Source organism: Mandrillus leucophaeus, unplaced genomic scaffold, assembly GCF_000951045.1.
Source record: "Mandrillus leucophaeus isolate KB7577 unplaced genomic scaffold, Mleu.le_1.0 Scaffold1618, whole genome shotgun sequence".
In the NCBI taxonomy this organism is placed as follows: domain Eukaryota; kingdom Metazoa; phylum Chordata; class Mammalia; order Primates; family Cercopithecidae; genus Mandrillus; species Mandrillus leucophaeus.
Window position 1 is genome coordinate 71,325 of NW_012101608.1, and position 24,887 is coordinate 96,211.

Consider the following 24,887-nt stretch of genomic DNA (forward strand, 5'->3'; position numbering starts at 1 on the left):
GCCGAGGTTTTTTTTTTTTAAATCAAGACTTAGCAGTGCATGTGCTAGAAACTGGTTCTGGTTTTCAGACTTACTGACATGGGTATAGGTGAGCTAAGATATTCAACTGCAGGGCAGGGTCTAGAGTACCCAGAGTTCCTGGGCTGCTCACTTCAGGCTATGAGGGCTCCTGAACACTGGTAAAAACCCCAGTACTGTACAAATATCATTTTATCTTAGCCATGATGTTCAAAAGATTGGAAAACATAACTCTATGTGATGATCATTGTCCGTTGCTTATTATTTTGAGACTAAAGGATGCTTTAGAAAGACCCTATTCTCTATTTCCACACTAAATGAGATCAAGTTCTTAATACTCTTCTTATTGTAGGAGGAACACCTAATTCAATGCTGCATCAGTAATTAAATGATATGTTGTTAGATGACATGCAAATGAGTAACAAATTGAATATGAAATAGAAAGCTTCCTTTGTTACGTAAATTGTCAAACACTTGGTATTGTTTTTAAAGTTATTTGAGATTTTTTTTAGGACACCAAGTTTGTAACAAGTGCCCTTCAACAGAAAAGACACTTGGGTATCATGCGATGTTATCTTAGGTTCCTCAAAGCCTAGCAGTCATAGCATTTTAATACTTATTAATGGAGTGTTTGCCTTCCTTGCTGCACATGAGAACAGATTGGGGTGGGGGTTAATCATCTGGAAAGGTGGTATTGTAACTACTGATTTTGAAGAGTCTTTATAATGAAAACAAGACACAGTTAATAAAAGTAGCATAGATAACATTAGAGAGTTATTTTATTAGGGCCATTAAATATTTGGAGTACAGTACTTAGAAAATCACTGTTAAAATTTTTACAGTTACTCTGAAGCCTGCTAAGAATACTGCTATTTATTACATTTTTAATAATGCTATTTACTACATTTTAAAAGTTTACTCAAAAACTACATGACTTTCAAGTCATTTAAGAAGTCTAAAAGAAACTCCATGCCAACAAATTTAATTAATTTTGCATGGAATGTGAAAGAACCCGTAGATAATAAATGAAAGAGGGATATTGTTTTGAAATGGGACTCATTCAGTGTTCTCTAAGGCGGTGACTGCTTTTCCATGTCGCTTACTGCTGGCAGTTATGTTGAATTATAGAAAGAGTCTGTGGGGTCTCTAGTAGAACTTCTCTTCGTGGATTATTTTTATCTATTATTCCAGAGCCAACACAGGAGCTATGAAGTCATAAATCCACATTGTAGCTGCATGAGAACTTGGCCCTGTCCCATATTTGCATGCTGAGTGCTTTCTAAGCAAAGTTCTTTATCCATAACCTTAGTGGAGTCTTATTTTTCTTAGTGAGTACCTGTGATCTCTAATATGCTTTGTTATCTCTCTTTTTGTTTTATATCTTTAAAAAATATCTCTATGTTTTTATTTTTTCTGGAAGGAAACGGGCTCACTTGAAATGTTTACATAAGTTCTCTCTTTCACAAGAACATGCAGTATTTTGTATTCATTATCTCATTATCTCTTCCCTCCTTGTGTCTTTAGAAAAGTAACAATGGACAACAGAGGGTAAAAGAGTTTAAGTAATTGTCTGAACTCACAGATACCTAATAGGACAAACACTCCAGGAATGTACGCCTTAGTTCCTGCCGGTGACAATATATATTAACTGGGATTCAAGCTTTAACAAACAGAAAAGACCAGCATAAAACTAATAACCATAACATAGAAGCACATTACATGATTTTGGCTATCCAATTAAACATAATCAATATCAAATGTCCACCGTTTCAGAAGAATTACAGTAAGAAATATAGCATCTGTAACCCATTTCTCATTTGCCCGAAGAATACTTGCCAGCAGCACTTGTGGCTGCAGTGTTTACCCCGAGATAACTTGTGGATTACCGTCCTCATATTATCCCCAAAGTTTGCCACGCAATATTTCGCTTTTATTAATATTTTTGCAATGCTCTCGCATATTGACTTTGGAAACAAAAGACATCATTCTATTTATAGCATTCTGGGTTTGATAGTAGTATTTCCATACACAAAATATAGTAATTATTGATTTCAGAAATGTCAAATCCTACATAAAAAAATCATTAAATTCTGATCATCATATACATTTCTGTTACATTAGGATTAGAGATAAGTTTTATTTAGAAATAACTCTAAGAACAGTTTTCATATTTTATTTTCACTTTGAAAATAAGTCAAATTTGCTTCAGCCTCAGCGAACATGTTTATGTAAAATTAAATGAGAGCTGGCAGTGAGCTGTACATTTTTTTTCCTAATGGGAAATGGGTTATGGGTTAAAGATGTACAGGCTGGCTGGGCACTGTGGCTCATGCCTGTAATCCCAACACTTTGGGAGGCTGAGGCAGGTGGATCACCTGAGGTTAAGAGTTCGAGACCAGCCTTACCAATATGGTGAAACTCCATCTCTACTAAATACAAAAAAAAAAAAAAAACAAAAGAACAAAATAAAAATTAGCCTGGTGCAGTGGCACCTGCCTGTAATCCCAGCTACTAGGGAGGCTGAGGCAGGAGAATTGCTTGAACTTGGGAGGCAGAGGTTGCAGTGAGCCAAGGTTGTGCCATTGTACTCCAGCCTGGACAACAGAGCAAGACTCAATCTGGGGGAAAAAAGAAAGATATAAAAGCTAGAGGCCCTGGCCTCTACAAGCCAGCAATTAGTTATTCGTCTTCCTTATCTTCTTTATCATTTTAAGACCTTATCAGTAATACTTTGGGATTACCAGTAGTTAGGACCAAGATATTTCATATATTATAGTAGAGACAACTCTATCTGTGCATTTTATAAGATTAATCAATTGGTATGTTTCTTGATGAATTTCTATATGAAGAAATTCTACATGATGAGTTGTTCAATATGAACTGTCTAAAAAACAATTCCTTATGAATAATACCTAAAAATGCATAAGTAGCAAATATCTCTTATAATGGTTGGTGTAACATGTTCTACGTTGTTCCTACTTTTGCCCTTTCTCTGTTACTTATTTTACTTTGTCTTCATTTTAAAGATAATTTTATTTAAAAGTAAAACATTTATGTTCATACAAAAAATATAGCAGAATACGGGATGGAAAATAAAAGTCCTTCTCCTTTTTCATTGACTCCCAAAGGAAACAGCTTTAATATGTTCACATATTATCTCTCCCCAAATGTCTTGGCATATTCAAGCAGTTATAGGCACATACATAGATATGTGTGTCTATCTGCATTTATACTTATCTATGTGCCTTTGTAAATATAAATTCATCACTATTTCTCACCTGCAGTGATACTCAATAAAACAGAATTCTCAAAGCCCAGACACCTCAGGACAAATATCTTGGCTGTCCTTCCTATGCTGGGGCCAATCAGCTGGCCTCAGGGGAGAGGAGGAATTTGGGAGGTTGGGCAGCAGTGATTTGTCAACAAGTACAGAAGCACATCAGTATTTTATCAACTAGTTGTTCCACAGCTGTGCCTAAAAGGCTAATACTAACCCTACTCTGACTCATTCGATGGGTAATTTCCCCTCCATGGTTCTCAAGCAAGCCTGCATCAAGTAAAGATCTCCAAGGACTAGCATCAGAGTCACCTGTATTACCCCATTCCATACCAACTTTTTATATTTTTAAATCTAGTCCCTTAGGGTATACCATAGATCCTATACATGTATGCATGAGCTACCATGTCAAAACTATGAAGCAGATAAAATTTATTTCTAGAGAGCATCCCTTTCAGGATTCCCTGTAGCTCAGCAGGCCTGTTAATCACATTGTAGTGAGCCTGTCCTCCCAATTGTGTCCCACCAGTGATCTCATCCACTTAGAGCTTAGAGCTGCCAAGCTCTCATACCTCATAGCATTTACTAGTCAAGAACATATCATACTGTTTTATTACTATAGCACTTTTCATCTGTCTCATTATTACACTGTATTAACAACACATTGATGGTGGAATAGTAATTTAAACTAGTTTATATCTGTCTTTCTACCTAGAACATTGTATATAAATGTCATTCCATAATGTTTCTGCACTATTTATTTGGACTACATTGGTAAAGACACAGATATGTACTACCACAAAACATTTAGAATATTTCTTTTTTTACATCTTGAAATTCTACACAAATTTGTAAATAGAGCATTGCCACATTCCTCTCCATTGTCACTCTGTCGACAGTAACAATACCTCTTTATTTCGCCCCTTTTCTTGCATGTTTACCTTTTGTAAGGAGAAGGTACAGAAACCCTTCAGTTAATGTGTTTCAGGTTCAATCAGTTGTCTTCATAACACTGGAATTTCTCATCCATTATTTTCTATTTGGGACTGTAAATGAATGGACATGTATTGAGGGTTTACTGCCACAATGCTAGAACCACAATCTGAACATAGGAATGTGTTTATGTTGTTTTTGCTGCATACTAACTCCCTCTAAATGGCACTTTTTTGAGGATTATCTGATATAAGTAAACATGTTTTCTAAACTATCAAGCACTATTTACACTGGGAATTTCTAGCTTGTATTTTACAGTCTTTAACATAGTAAAGTGAGTAAATTCGTATGTACTATTAATAAATGCTTTGGGTGGTAATAATTATAATGGAACTTTAAATGTCAGGTGAAATGTTGCCAATGAGTTGTTACAAAACTAAAATCCAATCTTAATCCATTTCTTTTAAAGCCATGGTTGTCAAAACAAAACATCACTTCTTAGCAAAAAAGGTTATTAAATATGAACCTGTAATGGTAAAATCATTTCAGACAACATTATAAGATTATAGAATAAAATCTGAAATAAAATCTACTGTAGCATTTAGACTTACATTTGACATAAAATGATGACAATATTTGGGAATTCAATGTTATTGTTGTTGTTATTCCTCCCTAGGTGTTCCAGATTGCGTATGTGATTGTGAAGGCAGCTAACTCCCCCCGGCCTGGAAACTGGATTTTGGAACGCTCTCTTGATGATGTTGAATACAAGCCCTGGCAGTATCATGCTGTGACAGACACGGAGTGCCTAACCCTTTACAATATTTATCCCCGCACTGGGCCACCGTCATATGCCAAAGACGATGAGGTCATCTGCACTTCATTTTACTCCAAGATACACCCCTTAGAAAATGGAGAGGTAAGATGAGAAAACTCACCATTTAAGCACATTTAAGACGGCGAAATAGGCCTGTCAGAAAGACCTGAATATATCAGTAATTAATGTCAGGGAGATTTTAAAATAGGATTTAGCAAAAGTACATTTAAATGAGTTATTAAATAAAAAAGAAAAACCCGAGGTGATTAGAATTTTAACTACCTTCATGTGTCTCCCATCTCCAGTAAAGATCAGAGAAGAGGAAATAGGTTTAATCTGGAAAGTCAATGATTAATTTTACATATAAAGAGACTTTCTCAACAATGAGGATTGCTAATGATTAGAGAAGGACTGGAGACCTTACAGGTGGCCTTACATTTGTGTGTACTTTGGTCTGAGATGGAGACAAAAGAAATGAATTTGTGAAGAAATGTAATCCACATGAAAGACCCAAATGAAAAGTAATTCTTTCAATCTTTTGATGTTTTTCTGCTGTCACCCCATAGGGCTACAGTGGGGTTTCTTCCCTGGGTCAGGCTTTGTGGAATAGTGATGTGCAGGAAGTCTTAAGTTCTCAGTGATGTGCAAGTTAGGTTATATGCTTACTTCAAATATGTTCTACTTCTCCAGTGTCTTTCATCCCGTGGTTAAGATTTGAGATTCATTCATTGATTTTAAGCCACATATTCTAAACATGGCTTCAGTTGTTATTAGTTTATTAGTTGTGTGTGGGGGTGGGGGGATTGGTGTTTTTTGTTTTTTGTTTTTTTTTTTCTCTATTTTCTGGCTTCGTTATGTGTTCTTGATCCAGTTACTTAAATTCTCTGCACCTCAGTTTCATCGCCCATAAATCAGGAATAATAATAGTTCTTACCTCATATAATTGTCAAGAAGAATAAATGCATTATTGTATTTAAAGCATTAGAACAATGCTGAAATGCACACTAAGTATTCTGTAAGTGCTATTTTTATTGTTTTGTTGCCATTAAGGAAACCATTACTACTATTATTTTTATTATTATCCTTAGTCTTCTCTTAAATACCCAAACTTTGACTTACTGACTCTCTTGGATTATCCAATACCTCTTTAGTATATTTCCCTAACTTGTCTCCCTTTAGTATATGTGACCCACCTCCTTTCATCCTACCTAATTATGTACATCTCCATTGATACTCACACATCTGAAGCTAGTATCATCTTTTATATTTACATTTTCAGAAAACCCGTACATTCTATCATGCCCACCCCAGCCGATCTAGGGTTATCTCTAAATACTTCTAGAGAAAATTAGGTTTTTGGCATAAATCTGTCAGACCCTCATTAGGCACTATTTGTGTATTAATATATACCAGTGCTTCACTATATTTCAAATTCCATGGTCAAAAATACCAGTTTTGGGGAAAAACATTCGAAATGGTACTCTCAGCAGAGATCTCAATCTGCCAAATGACAAGGACTCAAATGCAGTGAGTCAAACAGCTGTTCAACCTGCTTTGTGCCTAGAGGCATCCAATTCCTGGCCAGTTTGGCCTGAGGATAGGAGGGTAGGGACTGCAGAAAGAATTTTGAGTTGAATTTTTATTAATTTTTATCCTAGATTCAGTTTACATAAAACTACTAATTGTCTAATATTTTAAGGCTATTCTATACCTTTAAAAATGATTCAATTCAGAAATTTATTAAGCAATGCAAAATACACTTAGGCAGATATGTAAAATGCATGCCACAAGCATATACCCTACCCATTCTCTCCATTAATAATTGTTCTCCATTTCTTAAACCAAGTCAGCCTGCCAATATGAAACAAAAGATGTGTTTGTTAGTTAATTACTCAGTTTCTTTAGTTGGCTATATTGTTTTCACTCCTAGACAACACTTACTAAAAACTATTTATTGATGGTTACTATTAGGAGCAACTGACTGAACTATCTCTATGACATGTTTCCTTATATTCATTTGTCACTCATAGGGAAGTGAATGAAATGAGGAACAGAAAGTAATTCAAAATATCTGTAATAGAATGATAGGATTGAAGAATAAGAATGAAATTCAGACTTCTCCTAGGCTATCTGTTCATTTTATATAGCTTACTTTGTGGAATATGTTACTTTTTTTGAATAGACAGGTGATATTCTCCAAGACTCTCAGCTCAATGGTAATAGAACTGAAATAATAATTGAGGTCTCTGATTCTCAGGTAAATATTTCATCCATAATCTGGTAAAGACTAGAAGTTGTCTTTTAAAGTTGACAATCGCTAAACTTAAAAATGGTTCAGAGGAAATATAGTATTGCTGGATCTAATGTAAGTAGAAAGACACATGGAATTAGAAGACCTGGATTCTGGTACTGGTTCCAGTTATTTGTGGGACCTTGGTCAAATGATTTAATCTCTCTGGGATTAAATTTCTTTAATAGATGAATTAGTTCAATGCCAAAATTGTTCTAAGGCAGCATGGTATTTTCTAAAATAATATAGTTTCGGCTATCATACAACATTTGAGGATATTCTAAAAGTTTTGGATGCTTTTCTCTAACATTATCCAGACAAAGCTGTGGAATAAATCTCACTCATCAGCTTCAGTTTCAAAATTGTGTACTTTCACATAATCCTTGACATCTGGAATACAATTATTAGTCGTTTATGTTCAAAACTTTACAGAGAAGTGACAGTCAAATAAGAGAAGCAAACATTTAAACCAGTACGTAAAACATGATTGTATAAGTACTACAACAGTAGCGTGTACAGAGAGCGATAAACCTCCCCCTGCTTGAGTGGAAGGAGGCACATTGAGAAGATAACTTCTCAGAATACAGGACAGCAACAACTCTTATCTCAAAAGTCTCAAAGCCAATATGCAAATTCATCTCTAGTAATGCCTATGTGTTAAACTCGGTACATACAGAATTCACCTCCATTGTTGAGGGATATTGTTATCAGATATAGGATTCTAGGTTTGCAGTTATTTTGTTTTGGAACATTTTACTGTTTTCTGGTTTCCATTGCTTATGCAGAGAATGCAGCTATCTAATGACTATCTTTTGGAGTGACTTTTCTCTGATTTCTTTAAATATGTTTTCTTTATCTTTGTTCTTCAGTAGTTTTACTATGATGCTCTGGATCTTCACTGCCCACTACAAGAGCCACTAGCCATATGTGGTAATTCAAATCTAAATTTCAGTTAATCCAAATTAAATTAAAATTCAGTTTCTCCGTTGCACTAGCCACATTTCAAGTGCTCAGTAGCCACATGGGACTAGCAGCCATTACACTGGATTGGGCAGAAAGGAACATTCCCATTATTGAACAAAGTTCTGTTGGGCAATGCTACTGTAGATTGTACCTTTTTATTTTCTACATATCTGCAGACTGATGTCTTTCATCAATTCAGAGAACTGTTCAGTCATTACCTCTCTAAATATTCCCTCTTCCCCATTCCCTCTGCTCTATGATTCTAATTAAAAATGACTTGGAACTTTTTGCTGTATACACTATGTATCTGAAACTCTCTTTCTTAGTTTTCATCCTTTTGTCTTTCTGTAGCTTCATTCTAGATATTTTCTTCTGGATTATTTCTAGTTCATTAATTCTCTTCTCAGCTATGTAAATATTGCTATTAAAGTTATTCATAGGATTCTTAATCATATATTGTATTTTTCAGTTTCTAAATTTCTCTGGTTCATTTTCTTTTTTCTTTCTTATTTTTTTTGAGACAGAGTCTTACTCTGTCACCCAGGCTGGAGTGCAATGGTGCAATCTCAGCTCACTGCAACCTCCACCTCCCGAGTTCAAGCGATTCTCCTGCTCAGCCTCCTGAGTAGCTGGGATTACAGGCATGCACCACGATGTCCAGCTGTTTTTTGTATTTTTAGTAGAGACAGAGTTTCACCATGTTGGCCAGGATGGTCTTGATCTCTTAACCCCGCGATCCACCCGCCTTGGCCTCCCAAAGTGCTGGGATTACAGGCATGAGCCACCGTGCCCAGCCTGGTTCATTTTCAAATAGAAGTTGTTTCTCATTTTACATTGAAATTTTATATTTATAGTAAAATTTTAATTTAATAATATGATTTATTCTAAAAGTTTCAATATTCTATTTTTGATCTCCTCGAGCATAAAGTAAAAATTATTTTTAAAAGTTTTTGTCTGATAATTCTAATATATGACCTTTTTGGATATATTTTATTTTCTGTTTCATCTGCTGATTCTTTTTATGCTGTCTTACATTCTTATGTGCCTGATTATCTTTGTATAACAGAAGTTGTATTTGAAAGAGAACGTGTAGAAATAATCTGAGAGCTAGTATATTGTTTTCATCCTGTGTGGATTTTCTGATGCTACTGCCAGGCAATGGAACTCTGGATCAACTTAATTCAATTTTAGGGATTCAAATTTCTGGGACATTCAGATGATTCAAAGCAGTGCTACAACCCAATGACAGCTGCTTTAATTCCAGTATATGCTCATTCTCATGCTGCCTGTCTTTGGAGTCCAAGCCAGCGTGCGTGGGAATTACCAAAGTCCCACCCATGCAGTCCTGGAATCCAACTTTTGTCCTCCTAATACAGCAGGGCTGTCAAAGTGCTGCTCATTCTCTCAGCCATGTCTCTGGACAGGAAAATGCTCACAGGACAAAAACTGTCACAACATACCAATCACCTGTCTAGACATCTCTTTTGTCCTTGATGTTGAGAAGGTTATTCTTCACTCTCCTGATAGCCCTCACATGGCTTTAAACATATGTTTTTGTATATTTATCCAGTTTGTCTAGTTGTTATCATTGAGAGTGTTGACTCTTACTGTATAATCTACCATAAATAGAAGCAAAGTTGCACATGCATTTAATTTTTTTTTTTATTTTGAAATTTTATTTTGGAATTATGTTAAATTTACACACATATATGAAGATTACAGAGAATCCTCACATTCCCTCATCCAGATATCCCTAGGAATAATATCTTAAATAATGACAATACACATGTTAAAACTAAGAAGTTAGCATTGATACACTGTTGTTAACTAAACCACAGACCTTATTCAGGTTTCATTCACTTTACCAATTTCATTTTTTCTCTTCTGGGTTCCAGTTCAGGTACTATGTGGCATTTAGTCACTTATCTGTGACAGTTTTAAGAGATATTTTAAGAGATACTTAGAGATATTTTATAGACTATTATTCAATTTGGGTTTGCCTGATGTTTTCTCATGGTAAAACTGGGCTTCTGGATTTTGGGAACCAATACCACAGAGGAAACAGTTTTCTCATTGCATCAGTCATTGTTTATTAATATATGCATATATTTTTGTTTCTTTTTTATTGGTTTATGGGGCTTATGCTTCTATTAATAGGTAGATTTTTAAAATGATTTTTTTTTAATTTTTATGGTTACATAATAGGTATATATATTTTAGACAGATTCTTCATGTGGACAACAGTATCTAAATATTTCCTGTGATTTGTAATGTATATTTTTGACAAAGCATTGAATGGTCATTTTCTTCCAGACCATCAAAATATTCCTTAAATATGTCAGAAATAAGAAAAACAAGTCCCTCCCTCCCTTCTCCCTTCCTTCCTTCCTTCCTTCCTTCCTTCCTTCCTTCCTTCCTTCCTTCCTTCTTCCTTCCTTCCTTCCTTCCTTTTTTTTCTTTCTTCTTTAAAAACAGGTTCTCATTGTGTTGCTCAGGCTAGAGTCCAGTGGCGTGATCATAGCTCACTGCAGCCTCAAATTCCTAGTCTCAAGAAATCTTCCTACCTAAAAAATCAACCTCCAGCTAATTTTTAAAATGTTTTTGTAGAGACAGGGTCTTGCTATGTTGCCCAGGCTGTTCTCAAACTCCTGGCCTCAAGTGATCCTTCCACCTTAGCCTTCTAAAGTTACAGTCTTCTGAGATTACAGGCATGAGCTAAGGCCCATCCATGTAACAAGGCATTATGAAATAAACATGTCTGAATTGTTACACACTAGTTAGACAACAATATTCATGTTTTAGGCTTAGAACATTAATAGGAAATAGTCTTCTTGTGACTAACGCCAAATCTACTGAGTCTAAGGTTTATTACATTGCCACTTGTCTAGAGAATTTTTGAGACATGTGCCAAAATCTTTAGAACATTAGAGCTGAAAGATACCTTAGGTAAATTTCTCATCGATCTATTAAAGGATATTCAAACCCTCAATTTCAGCCTCTTTATCCAAACTTCAATACTGCCCTATGTCCATATCATCACTGGAGAGGTCTAGCCTTTCCTTATGGCCTCTTTAATCTTAATTGCATCATCTCTGATGTTTTATTTGGCTTTGTTACTCCAGTTACTCCCACCTGTTTCCCTTCATGGTTTAGTTTGGCCCCTTCTCTGCCCTCCACCCCACACTGATTTCAAGAGATCAACAAATGTTAATCATGTGGATTTGCCAGTCCCCTAGATAACTAGGTTCAACTACTACCAAGAAAGAGCTTAACCCTGAAGCTTAGCATCCTAGGCCTGCACCCAAAGGGAGAAGAGAAGCTCATTCTGAGCTATGAGATAATCATAAGGTATCAAGTCTCAAGGCCTGGCAAAGGAGGGATAATGGAGGACATAGGCGGGACAATAATATGACCGGGTGTGTCGCTATCCAGGCTGCAAATAGAAGGAGGCTTTGAGCAAAAGCCTTAAAAGAGTTTTATTTTAGAAGAGCAATTTTCTATCATCAATGCCAAGAGAAGGCTCAGCAGGGACCCTACTTTGTCCTGCTTTGAGCAAATGATACTGAGCTCCCTAAGAGGAGTTGCAGGGTATGAAGCAACAGACCACAGGAGCCTCCATTACTTTGAGGTCAACCATAGGGTAGAGTTCTTGTGGGAACAGCTACATAACATGCATGTCCAGCAGTGCCGCAGGGAACCAAGCCATCAAGAGCTACTATCACAGCCCAAGTGCTGCCTCTGCCGAAAGCAGTAGCCCAGATGCTATTGAGAACTGCTAACAAGAACTGCCACTCGGAAGCACCCCGATAATTTGGCTTTACTTGGAAATCACCTAGAAGCATTTGAAAAATAGCTACTCCTGAAACCAGAACTTTTAATTCATTAGATTTGTCAGAAGCTCAGGGCTTCAGCCTTTTAAACCCTGTAGGAGAAAAGGGCACCAGTTATTTAGGGAAAGAATAGTGATCATTCCAGCTACTTCCAACTGAAGAAAGAGACTAACCTTTTCTGTCAAGAAACATGATACGTTTTGGTGGACTGAATCTCTTCGCAGGTTTGAGTTGAGCAAATAAACTTCTAACTAAAATTAGGTTATTGATGGTCGAAGGGGTAGCTGAGAGAAGAATCACAGTAATAATGTTGAGGAGGACGAACTGTCTAGATGGCACTGCTTTAGAGATCCTAGAATTAAAATTATAATATTTTTCTGTTGTATGAGACTTTTCCTTTTCTATGACTCAGATTATTGCTTTTAATTTATTTGGATTGTCACTAGGCTGCTAACTAAATATTCATGGTTGCCATAGTGATTTTGCTTCCATTTCCTCATACAGAGAACTTTAAGTTATTTACATATGATTTTTTTTCCTGCTTACCACCACCTTCTCACTCTCCTGGACTGCAGCTCAATGGAACTTAGATTCACTTTGATTCTGCTTTGAAACATGGCAGGCTTATATAAAAATCCCGGGAGAAACCATCATTAAATCTTGAAGTCACTTTTTTTTTTGTAAACTGTATGTAGAGCTTTGATATTATTTTGATTTCCTATGTGACAGAATTTTATATATACAGACAGAATATTTTTCTTCCTCTTTTCATCATCTGACATTATGGTGATCCTTAGAATTGCAAATACAGGAGAAGGAAGACACAAACCCAAGACTGTATTAAAAAATGTTTCAGAAATTCTCCTTTGATATAACATTGTTAAGGTTATAACATGATTTCACATGTGAGTTTGTATGGAAATGAGGGAATGGAAATGAAGACCTAGCCTCTCTCAGTTACCCTTGCAATTGTTCCTTTAGGGAGAAACAGTGGAGTATCACTAATTTGTATTGGTTTTGAATAGAAATTTAGGTAAATAATTATTTGGGGTTTCAGGCTTCCTTTCTCTAAAAATAATTCTTTTTAGACCAATGAGGGGCCAGTCAGTACCTGGAGCAACAATGTTAAAATACCTCCTTACAATGAGGTTTATATGGAGTCCTCTAAAAAATGAAATGTTTCAACTCTGGTTGGAAGACACAGAGCAGCTGAAATATTTTGGAATGACACACACATAAAATACATAATTTATTTAAGGTAATATATTGTTATATTTTAAAAACACATCTTTGTAATAAAATAAAGATAAAATTAAGAGGATTATATTCCTCCTTTTTCTCTGTTGATCAGTTAATAGACTCCCTTACTCCTCATATATATATATATATATATATAATGCCCAGAAAGCATCCACAAATCCTTGTAAAATTAATGCAGTATTGTTGAAAAACAAAGATAGCCAGAGAAACTGAATGAGAATGGAATCCTGAGGAGAAAACACCAATATTTAAGAGACCTGGTTTTCTCAGTGTTGCGGAACAGGAGCCACTGAAATGGAATAGAAGGGTAAGCTTCTGTTAAGCTGGGTAAAGAAGCCCAGGGCTGTGGAAGAAGGTACAAAGACACTGCACACTGACTTTTGGGGAATTACCTGGATTTGGCTTTCAGGTAGCTCTGCAAGGATTAACAATAGGGTTCAGAAAGAAGAGTAAACTACCTAATATGTGCCCCAGCCAGTTTACATGGTTATGAAAACGCTCAAATTAGATTTTTATGGCAACCCTCTCTTTAACCTCTACAATATAATAGCATTTCCAGCCTTTTTATTCTCAAGGTTCGGTAGCTAACATTGGCTTAAGCCCACTCCTAACTGTGAAATGACTGAGCTGGCTCAGCCTGGAATGCGATGGGGGAACATGAGAGGGACCCAGCCATACCACATGGGGCCATGGCTAGGGAGGGCAGAGGCTACTGAACAAGACCGAAGGAATAAGTGAAGCAAAACACCACAAGCTTACTGAAGTTGGAGGACCAGAAGGAATAGGTGAGGGTCTCAGTGCTAATGTAGGGACTAAGTAGACAAAAATAACAATAAAAACAACAACAATAATAATAACACTAACAAATGATGGCTAGTATTTGTTGCACATTTATTTTATGGAGGGTGTTAATCTCAGAATTTCCCATGTATAAATTAATATATACTAATACTTGTCCCATTTTACAGCTGAGACACAGGTAGTACAGAGAGGTCAAATAACTTTCCCAGGGTTCCTTAGTTAGAAATTTTCGGAGTTGTGATTTGAATTCAGTATATTCTCAGAGCACCAGAAAGGTACAAGGCTAAAAGTTTTCCTCTGTGTCTGGGGTTTCCTGGAAAATCTGCTCAACACTATAGGCTCAGAAGTCTCCTCTCTTAGCAGGTCGTGCTGAAACTCTATGTGAGGTTGCACAGGTCTGAGTTTGAGCTGCTGCTTATTTTTTATTTTGGGGTTTCAGTGTTTTCATGTTTTAGATTTAAAAAATTCTTTACCTTTTAGCTTTGATGAATTACTTCATTTTTATATCTAATAGGTTTTTTTTTTTACCTTCACTTTAATTGATTTCTTAACCTCTTTATCTTGCTCATTTTTTGATCTTTTTAATAATTTTGGATTGCTGATTTTAATAATTTTATCTTGGTCTATTTATATTTATCAGTTTTTTCTGCTTCAAGCTTTATTCTGGCAAATAATGTATATTTATATTTCTTTTGTGTTGTTTTTAAAATATTTTTAAAATTTTGTTTCTGGAATTTCATGTATTTCAATTGTGTTACATACTTGTCAGATTTTTTTCTTTAATAATTTTTAAAGTGACTTTTTGCATTACTTTTGATCATTTTACTCTTAGCCTATTTTGCACTTTTGATACCTAAATATAATCTTGTTTGTCTAGTATTTTAGTGTCTTTATTCATTGCTTCTGCATGGCAATAGGAAATATGACCATAAAAACCTCAGTGAAAGTAACCCACATTTACAGATGGCTTGTATTCCTTTATCCCACCCCCCACACCCCACCCATTCAACCCATCTGTAGCCTCCCTTTCAGCTGTTCTTAAAAGACCTTCCTTTTTAAGGGAACTTACATTTTCCCTTCAATACTAAATCCCAAAAGCTATAGCAATACAGAAGATCCACTGACTAACAGTTCTTCCCAAGACAATAATAGTAACTTACATGCATAATTGTTAAAACAGTTTTAAGGTTTTTGTTTTGTTTTTTGCTATCCATGTTCCTAAAACATGTTATTCCTCTAAAATTTTACTATATGAAATAATTGACTAATGGTTGAACAAATACTATAAACATATAAGGAAGGTGATATGGGTTTACTCACAGAAGAATCCTCGAAACATGTATCTGATTTGGTTCTAATAAGAATCACATTACAGGAGATCCAACAGAAGCTATATAAAAAGAGTTTTAGAAAATGTCTTTAAATATTAATTTGCATCCACTGTAGCATTACTATTTGAATTTAACTTCCTTCCAGTACACCTGTAGAATGAGCTATTGAGTTTAACTTCTTTCCAGGCATGGTTATGGAGTCTGCTAGTGTGTGGGTGTCCCAGGGGTCACACCATATTAAATAGGCTGGTGATAAAATGGGTAGGAGAAGATTTCTCATCAGGAACATTTTAAACAGAATCTGTTGATTCTGTGTTGGGGGCGGAGGCTGGGAGAAATAGGGAGATATTAGTCAATGCATTACTTTTATAAGTGGGCAACAGAACCCATGTTTTGTGGTCAAAGTACTGCAGAACTTCCCAAGCATTGTACACGTTTCAGTTTTTGACCACGACTTCAATGCTCCATAAGGAAGTCCTCTAAGAATCTTTTTCTTGCCCATTTCTATGAGAGAGAACAAACTGCTGTGTTAGACATAGTTGAGACCCATTATAATAATGTCACTACATTTTGAAATAAAATTCTGAAATGCCTTAATACATAAATCAGTTTATGAAGTCTTTAAAATTGGCTGCTAAAACCAGTAAAATTATATTTTTGGAACATAGTTAACCATTTTGTACACGTAAGTGAGACTGTAGAAACTAGGGTTTTAAATGACTTAAAAGAGATGTATTTCTCCAAATTGTAGGTAATTATATCAATATTACTTTGACAGAGATATAGTAATTCTCCATCTTAGAGTAAAATTTAATAAAATATTAAGTAAACCAACAAGTAAATACACTTTTGGTCAAACAAAACTTTAAAAATTGTGTTTTTCTTTTATTTGACTCAAGCTAATTCTTTCTGTTATTTTTGTTATTAATTGACTACTCAGGTAAAATTCCATCTAAATTGAATTGACATCATCTATTCCATTGTCAGAAAAGACCAGCCCTCTATCCCATTCAATTTATTAAACCGCTAATCTTCCGGACTTTTCTTCAAAGCTTGTCAGTTTTGATCCAAATAAACTTCAGATTTCATTGTATAGACCTGTTACTTCTTGTGTGAAAGACAGTATGGTTTCATAGAATCCACTCTTGGCCATTGTTAGTATTGTACAGATAGGCACACAAGCGTTTAAATATGCTAGCACCTTATTGCAAAAAAAAAAAAAAAGGTTCTACTTATATTCATTGCAATTTATTATAGAAAATGTTTTCCTGAACTGAAAATTATAAACTGTTGTCAATAATTCAAGTCCCAATTCTGAAGTGTATTGAGATTACTGAACTGTGAAGCAGGAACAATATTTATTCTCTACATAAAGAAAGAAAAGGACTATTAAATGAACTTGATATTATAAGAAGCACTTCAGGTTGCCAAAACTCATATTATGACATCTGTAATCAGGCCTAAAATCCCAAGTAAACATTCCCTGATGGAATGGCAGATCATGCTAGATTTGCTGGTTGTTATCAGTTTTATTTAACGTTACCTAAGTAGAGTTTAAGCCTTTCAGTTAAAATACGACTCCCAAGCAAAAGGAAGAGGATTAGTGGATTAACTGTTGTTTGTATTATCAATAATATTGGCAATAATCATTTGTCTATTGCGCTATGTCAGTTACAAGGCACTCTACCATGCATTCTTCCATCTGATCCTCACCAAAGCTTTGGAGATACTTGAAGCCAAAATTGTTATTATTCTCATTTTACAGATGGAGGTGAAGGAACTGATTTGAGGTCACATTGTGGTAAATGTTCAACACTAATCTCTACTCCAGGTCCAGTCCAGACCTTCTGATGGCAAACCTTATAATCATTCCACTTCATAAATGGAACACTTAGGTCCAATCAGTCATTTTCTAAATGTGTATTTACCATTGGTCACAAGGGTTTGTACGACACTGTGTGGATAATTAAATGCCATCCACCATCTCTACTGAGGAAAACCCAAGGGTGTGTCAGTTAATCAGTCTTACATGGGAAAGATAATGTACTATTATCTTTATTGCAAAAGTATACTTGAAAATACAACAAAGGATATTGAAGCTATTAAAATGAGCTTCTGATCCTTAGGGAAACTATTTCAACACTAGAGCTATCATCAAAAGTCCTTGAGACAAGTAACCCAGGAGTGGAATGGTTATGATTACACTTTATAGGCAAACTTAAAAAGATATCAGGAGTTGCTTTACTAGGTCCCCTGCTATGAAGTGAAAACTGGAGAAAAATGTACAGCAAAGCAATCTAGCCCGAGGATGTGTACTATTTTGCACCACAGCAGACTGACTACAGTCAAATATTTTCATTGGAAAAATGTAAATGAAAACTGTTGCTCAATTCTGCTACTTGGGTAGTACATAAGACATATAATTTAAATTCTAATCATGGATAACAAAAATCCTATACTTATTTTGATACTTATTTTGCAAAGGAAAATGGCAGTCCTGGTAAGATTATAAGTTAGAAAATTATATTTCCTTTGTGTAAATTTGTTCTTTAACTTCATTCAGTAATCAGAATTATTTGTTTCCTTTTTCAAATTATAAGTACCTTCTAAAACCTAGCCTACTACTATTATGTTGAGCCATGGGAAATTGCCAATATTTGACTATTTTAGTCAATTAAAATGCAGTTTCATATGGTTTAAACTAATAATATGCCAAAACATGAATAGAAATACTTGCAGAAATACTGTCCTAAGCATAACCTCAGATGTACGCAGCATTTTAGCAAAAGCATCAATGGGAAATCAGACAAGTCCTTTTGCTGAAACAATTTATAAGTATAATAATTTAATTTGTGAAGGCCTTTTCTTTACCAAATTAGTAATATGGTGAATATTAAACTAAACATGAATCATACTACATTTGTTTTTAAATTTTGTAGGTAAGGGGGGAATAGCAAATAATATTTTTGTACTAATAATCAGGCATTGTATCAGTTGTTATAAGGAACTACATGAAAGTTGGTGGTATACAGGTTACCAGTAGTAAGTTTGAGAACTGTGTTGTTTTGGCTCACAGAATATAAAGCATGTATGTATATACCTGTATCTTCACATAGACACACTCTGTTACCCTTATATGTATTATATAATCACATGTGTAGATGTTCATTGTATCAAGAGTGACAGTTGACACCTTTTAGGAGCATTTTACATATTTTAAAACCTGACATCCACTTACAGCACTTATCCACTATTCTCTTCAGGATAAACTACCTTTGTTGCATGACTGTTGGTAAAAATTCTTGGATTATGTCAAGGGAAAAAAAAATCCTCTATTGCTTTTTAGAGAAAAAATATCAGAATGATTTAATTTTGTGTTATTTTTTATCTTCACATTAGTTTGTTCTTTCAGTGGATTAAAGACGTTTTTCTCTTCCATTATTTCAATTTGTTATGTTGCATCCATTTATCTTACAGAAAGATAAACTTTTGTGTTGAATTAGCTGTGGAAGACCAGTGCACACATTAATCACTACTAAGCAAATGCATTACAAAAAAAAAAAAAAAAGAGGACAACAAAAATGAGCTGGAATACAGTTTCAGTTCTAACACCAAACAATTTAATATCATAAACAATTTTCTTGGGTATATGTAGCCAGTGAGTAGACCTCAACATTTAGCTATTTTTTTCAATAAATAAATATTGAGCACTGCCTTTATGGCAAACACTGTCTTAGGTGCAGGGGATAATGGACATTATGCTTTGGAGGGATTAGATAAGAGATGAAATAAGTCAGAGAAAAGATCTCTAGTACAGAAAAATCTTGGTTACAAGATTACAGAGAGAGAGAGAGAGAGAGAGAAAATGGTAGTGACCTGTCTAGGGAACTGTGTGGTTGCCACGTGGAAAATGTGGAAGGGAATGTTGGGAGACAGGCTATGTTCCTAGCAAATTGCCTTGACTCACCATAATTATTTCACCTACTGAATAACTGAATACATTGAGTAGAGAGGCTGCTTGTACCGAACAGTAAAACAGTTTCAGGATGAGAAAATTACATTTTAAACGTACACTTAGGGAAAACAAAAACAAAAACAAAACACCTGCCTTGCAGAAACATGTCATAGAAACAGATTTTAGGGAGAATTATTTCCCTGTACAACGATTATGATCAAGTAAATGTTAAAATAAAAAGAAGGATGTTTAGCAGCATAAGAAATAGAAACATTTGGAGTTTTAGCTTTAATTTACACAATGCATCCTGTTTTATAAATGTTTTCCAACAATGTTTACATAATGTGGGGGTCACTCTTTAGCATGAGAGGCTCTGTCACTGGAATTGCAATGTGTTAGCCCCTCATTTTCTCCAGTGTTTTTGTAAATCTTTCCATTGACAATCTTTTAATAATTCCTAAAACAATCGGGGCTAATGTTCGAATTCTAAGTTCTTGTCGTAAATCAATCAATCCAGTTGGCAGGAGATGGATGTACTCTTTTTGCTGGTGTTCCATGCTAAGAAAAGCACACACATTTTTCTTGAGAGTATGGCTAGCCGAAGAGCATCTGAGAACTGATGGAATCCTAAGGCAGACAGAAAAGTCAAAAGCCAAGTAACTGGTTTTGTCTTCAGCACTTACATTTTGTTGTCTGGGTACCATGACATAGCCTCTACTAGTTAATTCCATTAAGCAACATGGGCCATTTAAATATAGGCAAAACAAAAACAAAACAAAGCAAACAAATAAAAACTCTGTGACCGCAGAAAGAGCCTGTAACATAGACAGAAGACTACAAATAGTGTTCTTAGGAAGATAGATAATTAAAACAGTAGCAAAATGAGGAGGAATGGTGTCCTGAGCAACATAAAGTGGTATACACTTCTACCTGTACAAACACTCAACTGAAATTTGCCAAGGCTCACTAGTGTCTTTGAGGCACCCTTGAGAGGGGAACCCGGAAATAACCGTCATCCTCAGCCCTTCCATGGTAAGGCCCTACACTAGGACTCAGAGGAGAGAGAGTTCGGAGCATTTTATCCCTATCACTGGAAAATAGCTCAGTTGGTGCCTAACTTCCTTTTGTTGAAAATAACACAGGTAATTTTTTAGCCAAATGAGATTTTTATCAAAAAAGCAAACAAAGGCAGAATGTGAAAAGGAGCTGATATCAGTAATTCCAAGAATACTAAAATTTGTCTTAAATAATAAAGAAATAGCATCTTCAGGCCCTTTAGAGTTTAGACTCCAAAATTGGATGCAGATCAAATAGGATATTTATATATTAAAAAATCCCAAGAGAACTTGTACAGCGTAAGGTAAATACAAATCAAGGTTGAACAGATATAAAATAATTAGGTCAAGAGTAATCAGCAAAATATATGCAGAACCAAACAATACTTTGATATTCTGGTCTGGAAAGAGGATTTGGGGTTATTCTGAAAGATAACATCACTACAACCCTGTCCAGAATTCACAGCTGCAGAAACAAGAGTAAACAAGTCATCTTATTAGAAGACTGCAAGGTTAAAGAACAGCTAAAGATTCAAAACTAAATGACATTCTTGTTAGTTCCCATTGATACGATTATAACTCATGCAATTCCCTAAAGGAAAACTACAAAAAGGATGTTTCTTGAGATAGGAATACAAATAAACTTTTGCTTGTTTGTTTGTTTTGTTTTAAATCCAGTAATAAGAATGAATGTTTTCTGTATTTGCTTTAAAAAAAAAAAAAAAAAAACTCTGTATTTTATGTGCAGACATTTAACATAAAATCTTTTCCCAATGTCTTTTCTTCCATGATTAGGTAGTTGAAAGATGCTACTCTTTACCAGGCATTGCTACAAGCTTTTGAGTTCCATGAGGGAGGGTGCCATGACCTACTCCTTTGTACATTTGCCCACTCCTCAGTTTACATCACATAAACATATACGTGTGGTCTTCCATGCAGTCAGCCAGATCAGATAAATCATGCCTGGGAGTTGAAAGTGGGAACTGACTTGTCTAGTTTGAATAATCTGATTATTGAACTAACTAGCTTAGAATTTTGTGGTGTTTGCATATGTCATTCATTTATGTACTAGAGCTACACCTAAATCCCAGAAAAATCGATAACAAAATAACCTATTATTCTAGATTCAAATTTTAAAATCCACATAAATTAATAACACAAATTATTTGTATGACAATGACTTCTATTTTTTCCATTTCACCCCCAGAGATCTGTACTTCCTCTATCCAAAAGCAACACAGAAGCAAAATGTTACAGAGATACCAGAATGTTGCCCAGAAAACCGTGCATTAATTACTCAAGCCAGGAAACTCCCAATTTTGCAACTCTATTTTATCATTTAAGAGAGATCTTTCCACATGTGTGTACTAAAAAAGAACAGAGAAATGACCAGTCTTCTGTAACTTAGCAAAAATACAAATTGGTGTCTCCACTTTGATTTCTCTTTTTGAAATCAATTTTCAGCTGGGCTTTCTTTTGCCTCCGGTATTCTGGATGATCATTTTGTAGCATCTGGATAATTTTACATTAACATCTGGAGTCGAGGGTCTTTTTATTTGTCTGATGCATATAGAATACTTCTGTAAGAAATGTATTTTCCCAGCTGCTGTTTATTCCTTTTAAAGAGACATGGTTAAGTGAGTGTAACAGCCTCCTTAGGAAATTCAATTCCTAAATTCCTTAGGAAACACAAACCATGTTTCATCTGAAGTCCTGCCAGTCTATTTTCTCTCCTACCAGCTTTTCCCATGGCAGAAATGGTTGAGATCTGTACAGAAGGAGGACTTTAGTCTGGTAACAGGTGGTGTTGCTGAGTGCAAGGGCCTTTGAAATCAGGCCTGGTTTGGAATCTTGGTCCGGCAATCAATAGCTGTGTAATCTTGGGTAACTCTTTGAAGTTTAGTTTCCACATCTAAGAATGAGGAAGTATAAATACATATCTGCCCACATTGGTTGTATTAAATGAGATAATTTATATAACACATCCGGCTAAGGTGCAGATGTAATAAATGACAGCTGTTGTTATCATTTATTTCAGCACATTGCAGAAAGCAACTTACAATTTCTTCTTTTCCTGACCTCCTAGGGCTTTTATGCATGCAATTAGCAATTTGGGATTTGCACAAGGTTTTTTTGGAGTACAAGCTTTTTGAGAGCTGTGACTGAATCTTATTCTTTAGAAATTTACTCTGAGTGGAGGAAAAGGAAGAAACTAAGTTGATTAATGACATTATAAAAGCAGGTAGAGAATCATTTCTTTCTGAGCTTCTGTAGCACAGGCTATGAAGTGTGCTAGTAAATTCAATATTAAGCAAAGTTTCAGAAATCACCATAATAAAATAAATACTGTAAGTCCCAGCTATTAAACTGGCAGGGATAAAAGAGACCTACATTCATTAAATTAAATGCAATGTTCAATGTTCGAATGTTGTTCAAAATGTTTTTAAATTTTTTCTGGTAGTTGATTGTTTTTAAAACGATGACTTCATGTCATGACTCTCAATGATTTTGTTTATCTCCCTGCACCCAAAATTATTCACCTTCACAGATGAAATTTGGTAATATTGAGACAGTCAAAGGAATGTCCTGAAGTTCTGACCACAGCTATGAATAGTTCTAAAATCTTCTGAATATTTTTCGGATATGTATCCAACCAAGATGATTTGTGTGAAAGGTTTTTCCATTCGCTTAGTTGTATTATTTTTTAATATAATTGTTTAAAAAAGATTTATGTCATATTCACAGATTAAAAGGCAGTTTTTAAAGGAGATGAATTAACAGTATCAGAGAAACAATTTCAATAACATACATTTTATGCATGTATTCATTCTGAAAACAGTTATTTTCTTCAATATATTATTTTCTTATAACTACTTTAAAGAAATTAAGGACTTGCAGGTTGTCTCGTTTTTTACTATTTTTCTTATACATAGCAAGATTGGTGCTCAATAATACTAGATGAGCAACTGAATGAAGAGATGACAAAAATAAATGAATTTATTACCACTGCATGTTAAAGAAGTGTACTTTTTATACTTGTCTTTGAGAAAAGTGTCAAGGTGGCATACATGACAAAACACAACTTAAAAAGACAAAAAATTAAAATTTCACTGAACAAAAAAAAGAAAGAAAAATGCACACTAGCTGTTCATCTGGGATGAGTTAGTTGTTGCAGTTGAACTTGTAATTTAATGCAGAATTGTCAGACAATTAGGGCCAAAAAAGAAAATGTTAAATTATCTAGTGTCTGACAAAGAAGAAAGCTTTCAAATTTTCAAGATGAACATTTCATTGGCAATGAATTCTCAGAGCAAATTTAATGCAGTCCTTATGTAAGGACATCAGGTAGAAAAAAGTATAAGGATTTCAAGCATCACTAGTGCAAAGGACAATATTACTTGCTTATTTCTGCAGCATAAGAAAGCTAAAGATATTCTCTTAAATTTTTTACTCAGTGGTGATTCATGTGTCTCTGAGGAACTAAGATAATATGATTTAATTCTGTACTTTTGGAACAGTCTAACTTAATTCATGAAGGAGTACAGGGGATGGGCGCTTAGTATGTCCACTTTGTTGTCACTCTCAAATGTCAGATGTGCAGACAAATTCTCAGAGTTGAATTACTTGACAGACACTTAAGCATCCGTATTTGTTGCCAGGTAGTCTAAAGTACAGAATGTACTTCTACAAAAACAGAGAGGCAGCCTACTGCCATGCAAAAATGTTTTTTTCAGATGGGTTCTGGTTAGAACCAATATATTTTTCTAGCACACACTTTGAGTGATAATAGCTCACATTCCTTGATCATGTGCCATGCGCCAAGTACCATTCTAAATGCCTTGCATCTGGTAACTCATTAAACCTTTACAGTAACCTCATGCAATGTACACTCTTATTGTTCCCATTTTGCAAATAAGAAAACTGATGGGCAATATTACCTTGCCCAAGTTTATACAGCTAGTAAGTGGCAGAGTCAGGATTTGAACCCAGGCTGATGGTACAGTCTGCATGCTTAGCCACAATCATGAACCTGCCTTCAAAGTGCCTGTGTTTGCATAAGCATGTGGATACTACAGGATACATACTTTAGACTTATATCATGTTGGAGGAATAGTGACATGAACCATAATAAGAGGAACATTAACTAAACTTTGCTTGCCTTACCCATGAAAGAAAATCAATGTGACTCCCTGCCAAATATCTGATAATGAAAAGAAATGAATTGTGATCAGCAGGATAAAATGAAGAAAATAAAAATGTACACTGAAATAGTTGAACGAATGAATTAACAACCTATTTTATAGCATTGTGCTGGAGAAGAATGCTCATCTTACAGAGGTGATTGTGTCTAATAAAA

General features: G+C 35.0%; 1 protein-coding gene across 1 annotated transcript in view; it reads left to right on the top strand.

Annotated features, from left to right (window-relative positions):
- LOC105536632 (laminin subunit alpha-2-like) overlaps window positions 1-24,887 on the top strand; it is a gene marked incomplete at both ends in the record, with an annotated part of 153,056 nt that overhangs the window by 58,620 nt on the left and 69,549 nt on the right. Inside the window, one exon of the mRNA XM_011976035.1 lies at window positions 4,905-5,147. Coding sequence (XP_011831425.1) covers window positions 4,905-5,147 — 243 coding nt within the window. The remainder of the gene's footprint in view (window positions 1-4,904; window positions 5,148-24,887) is intronic.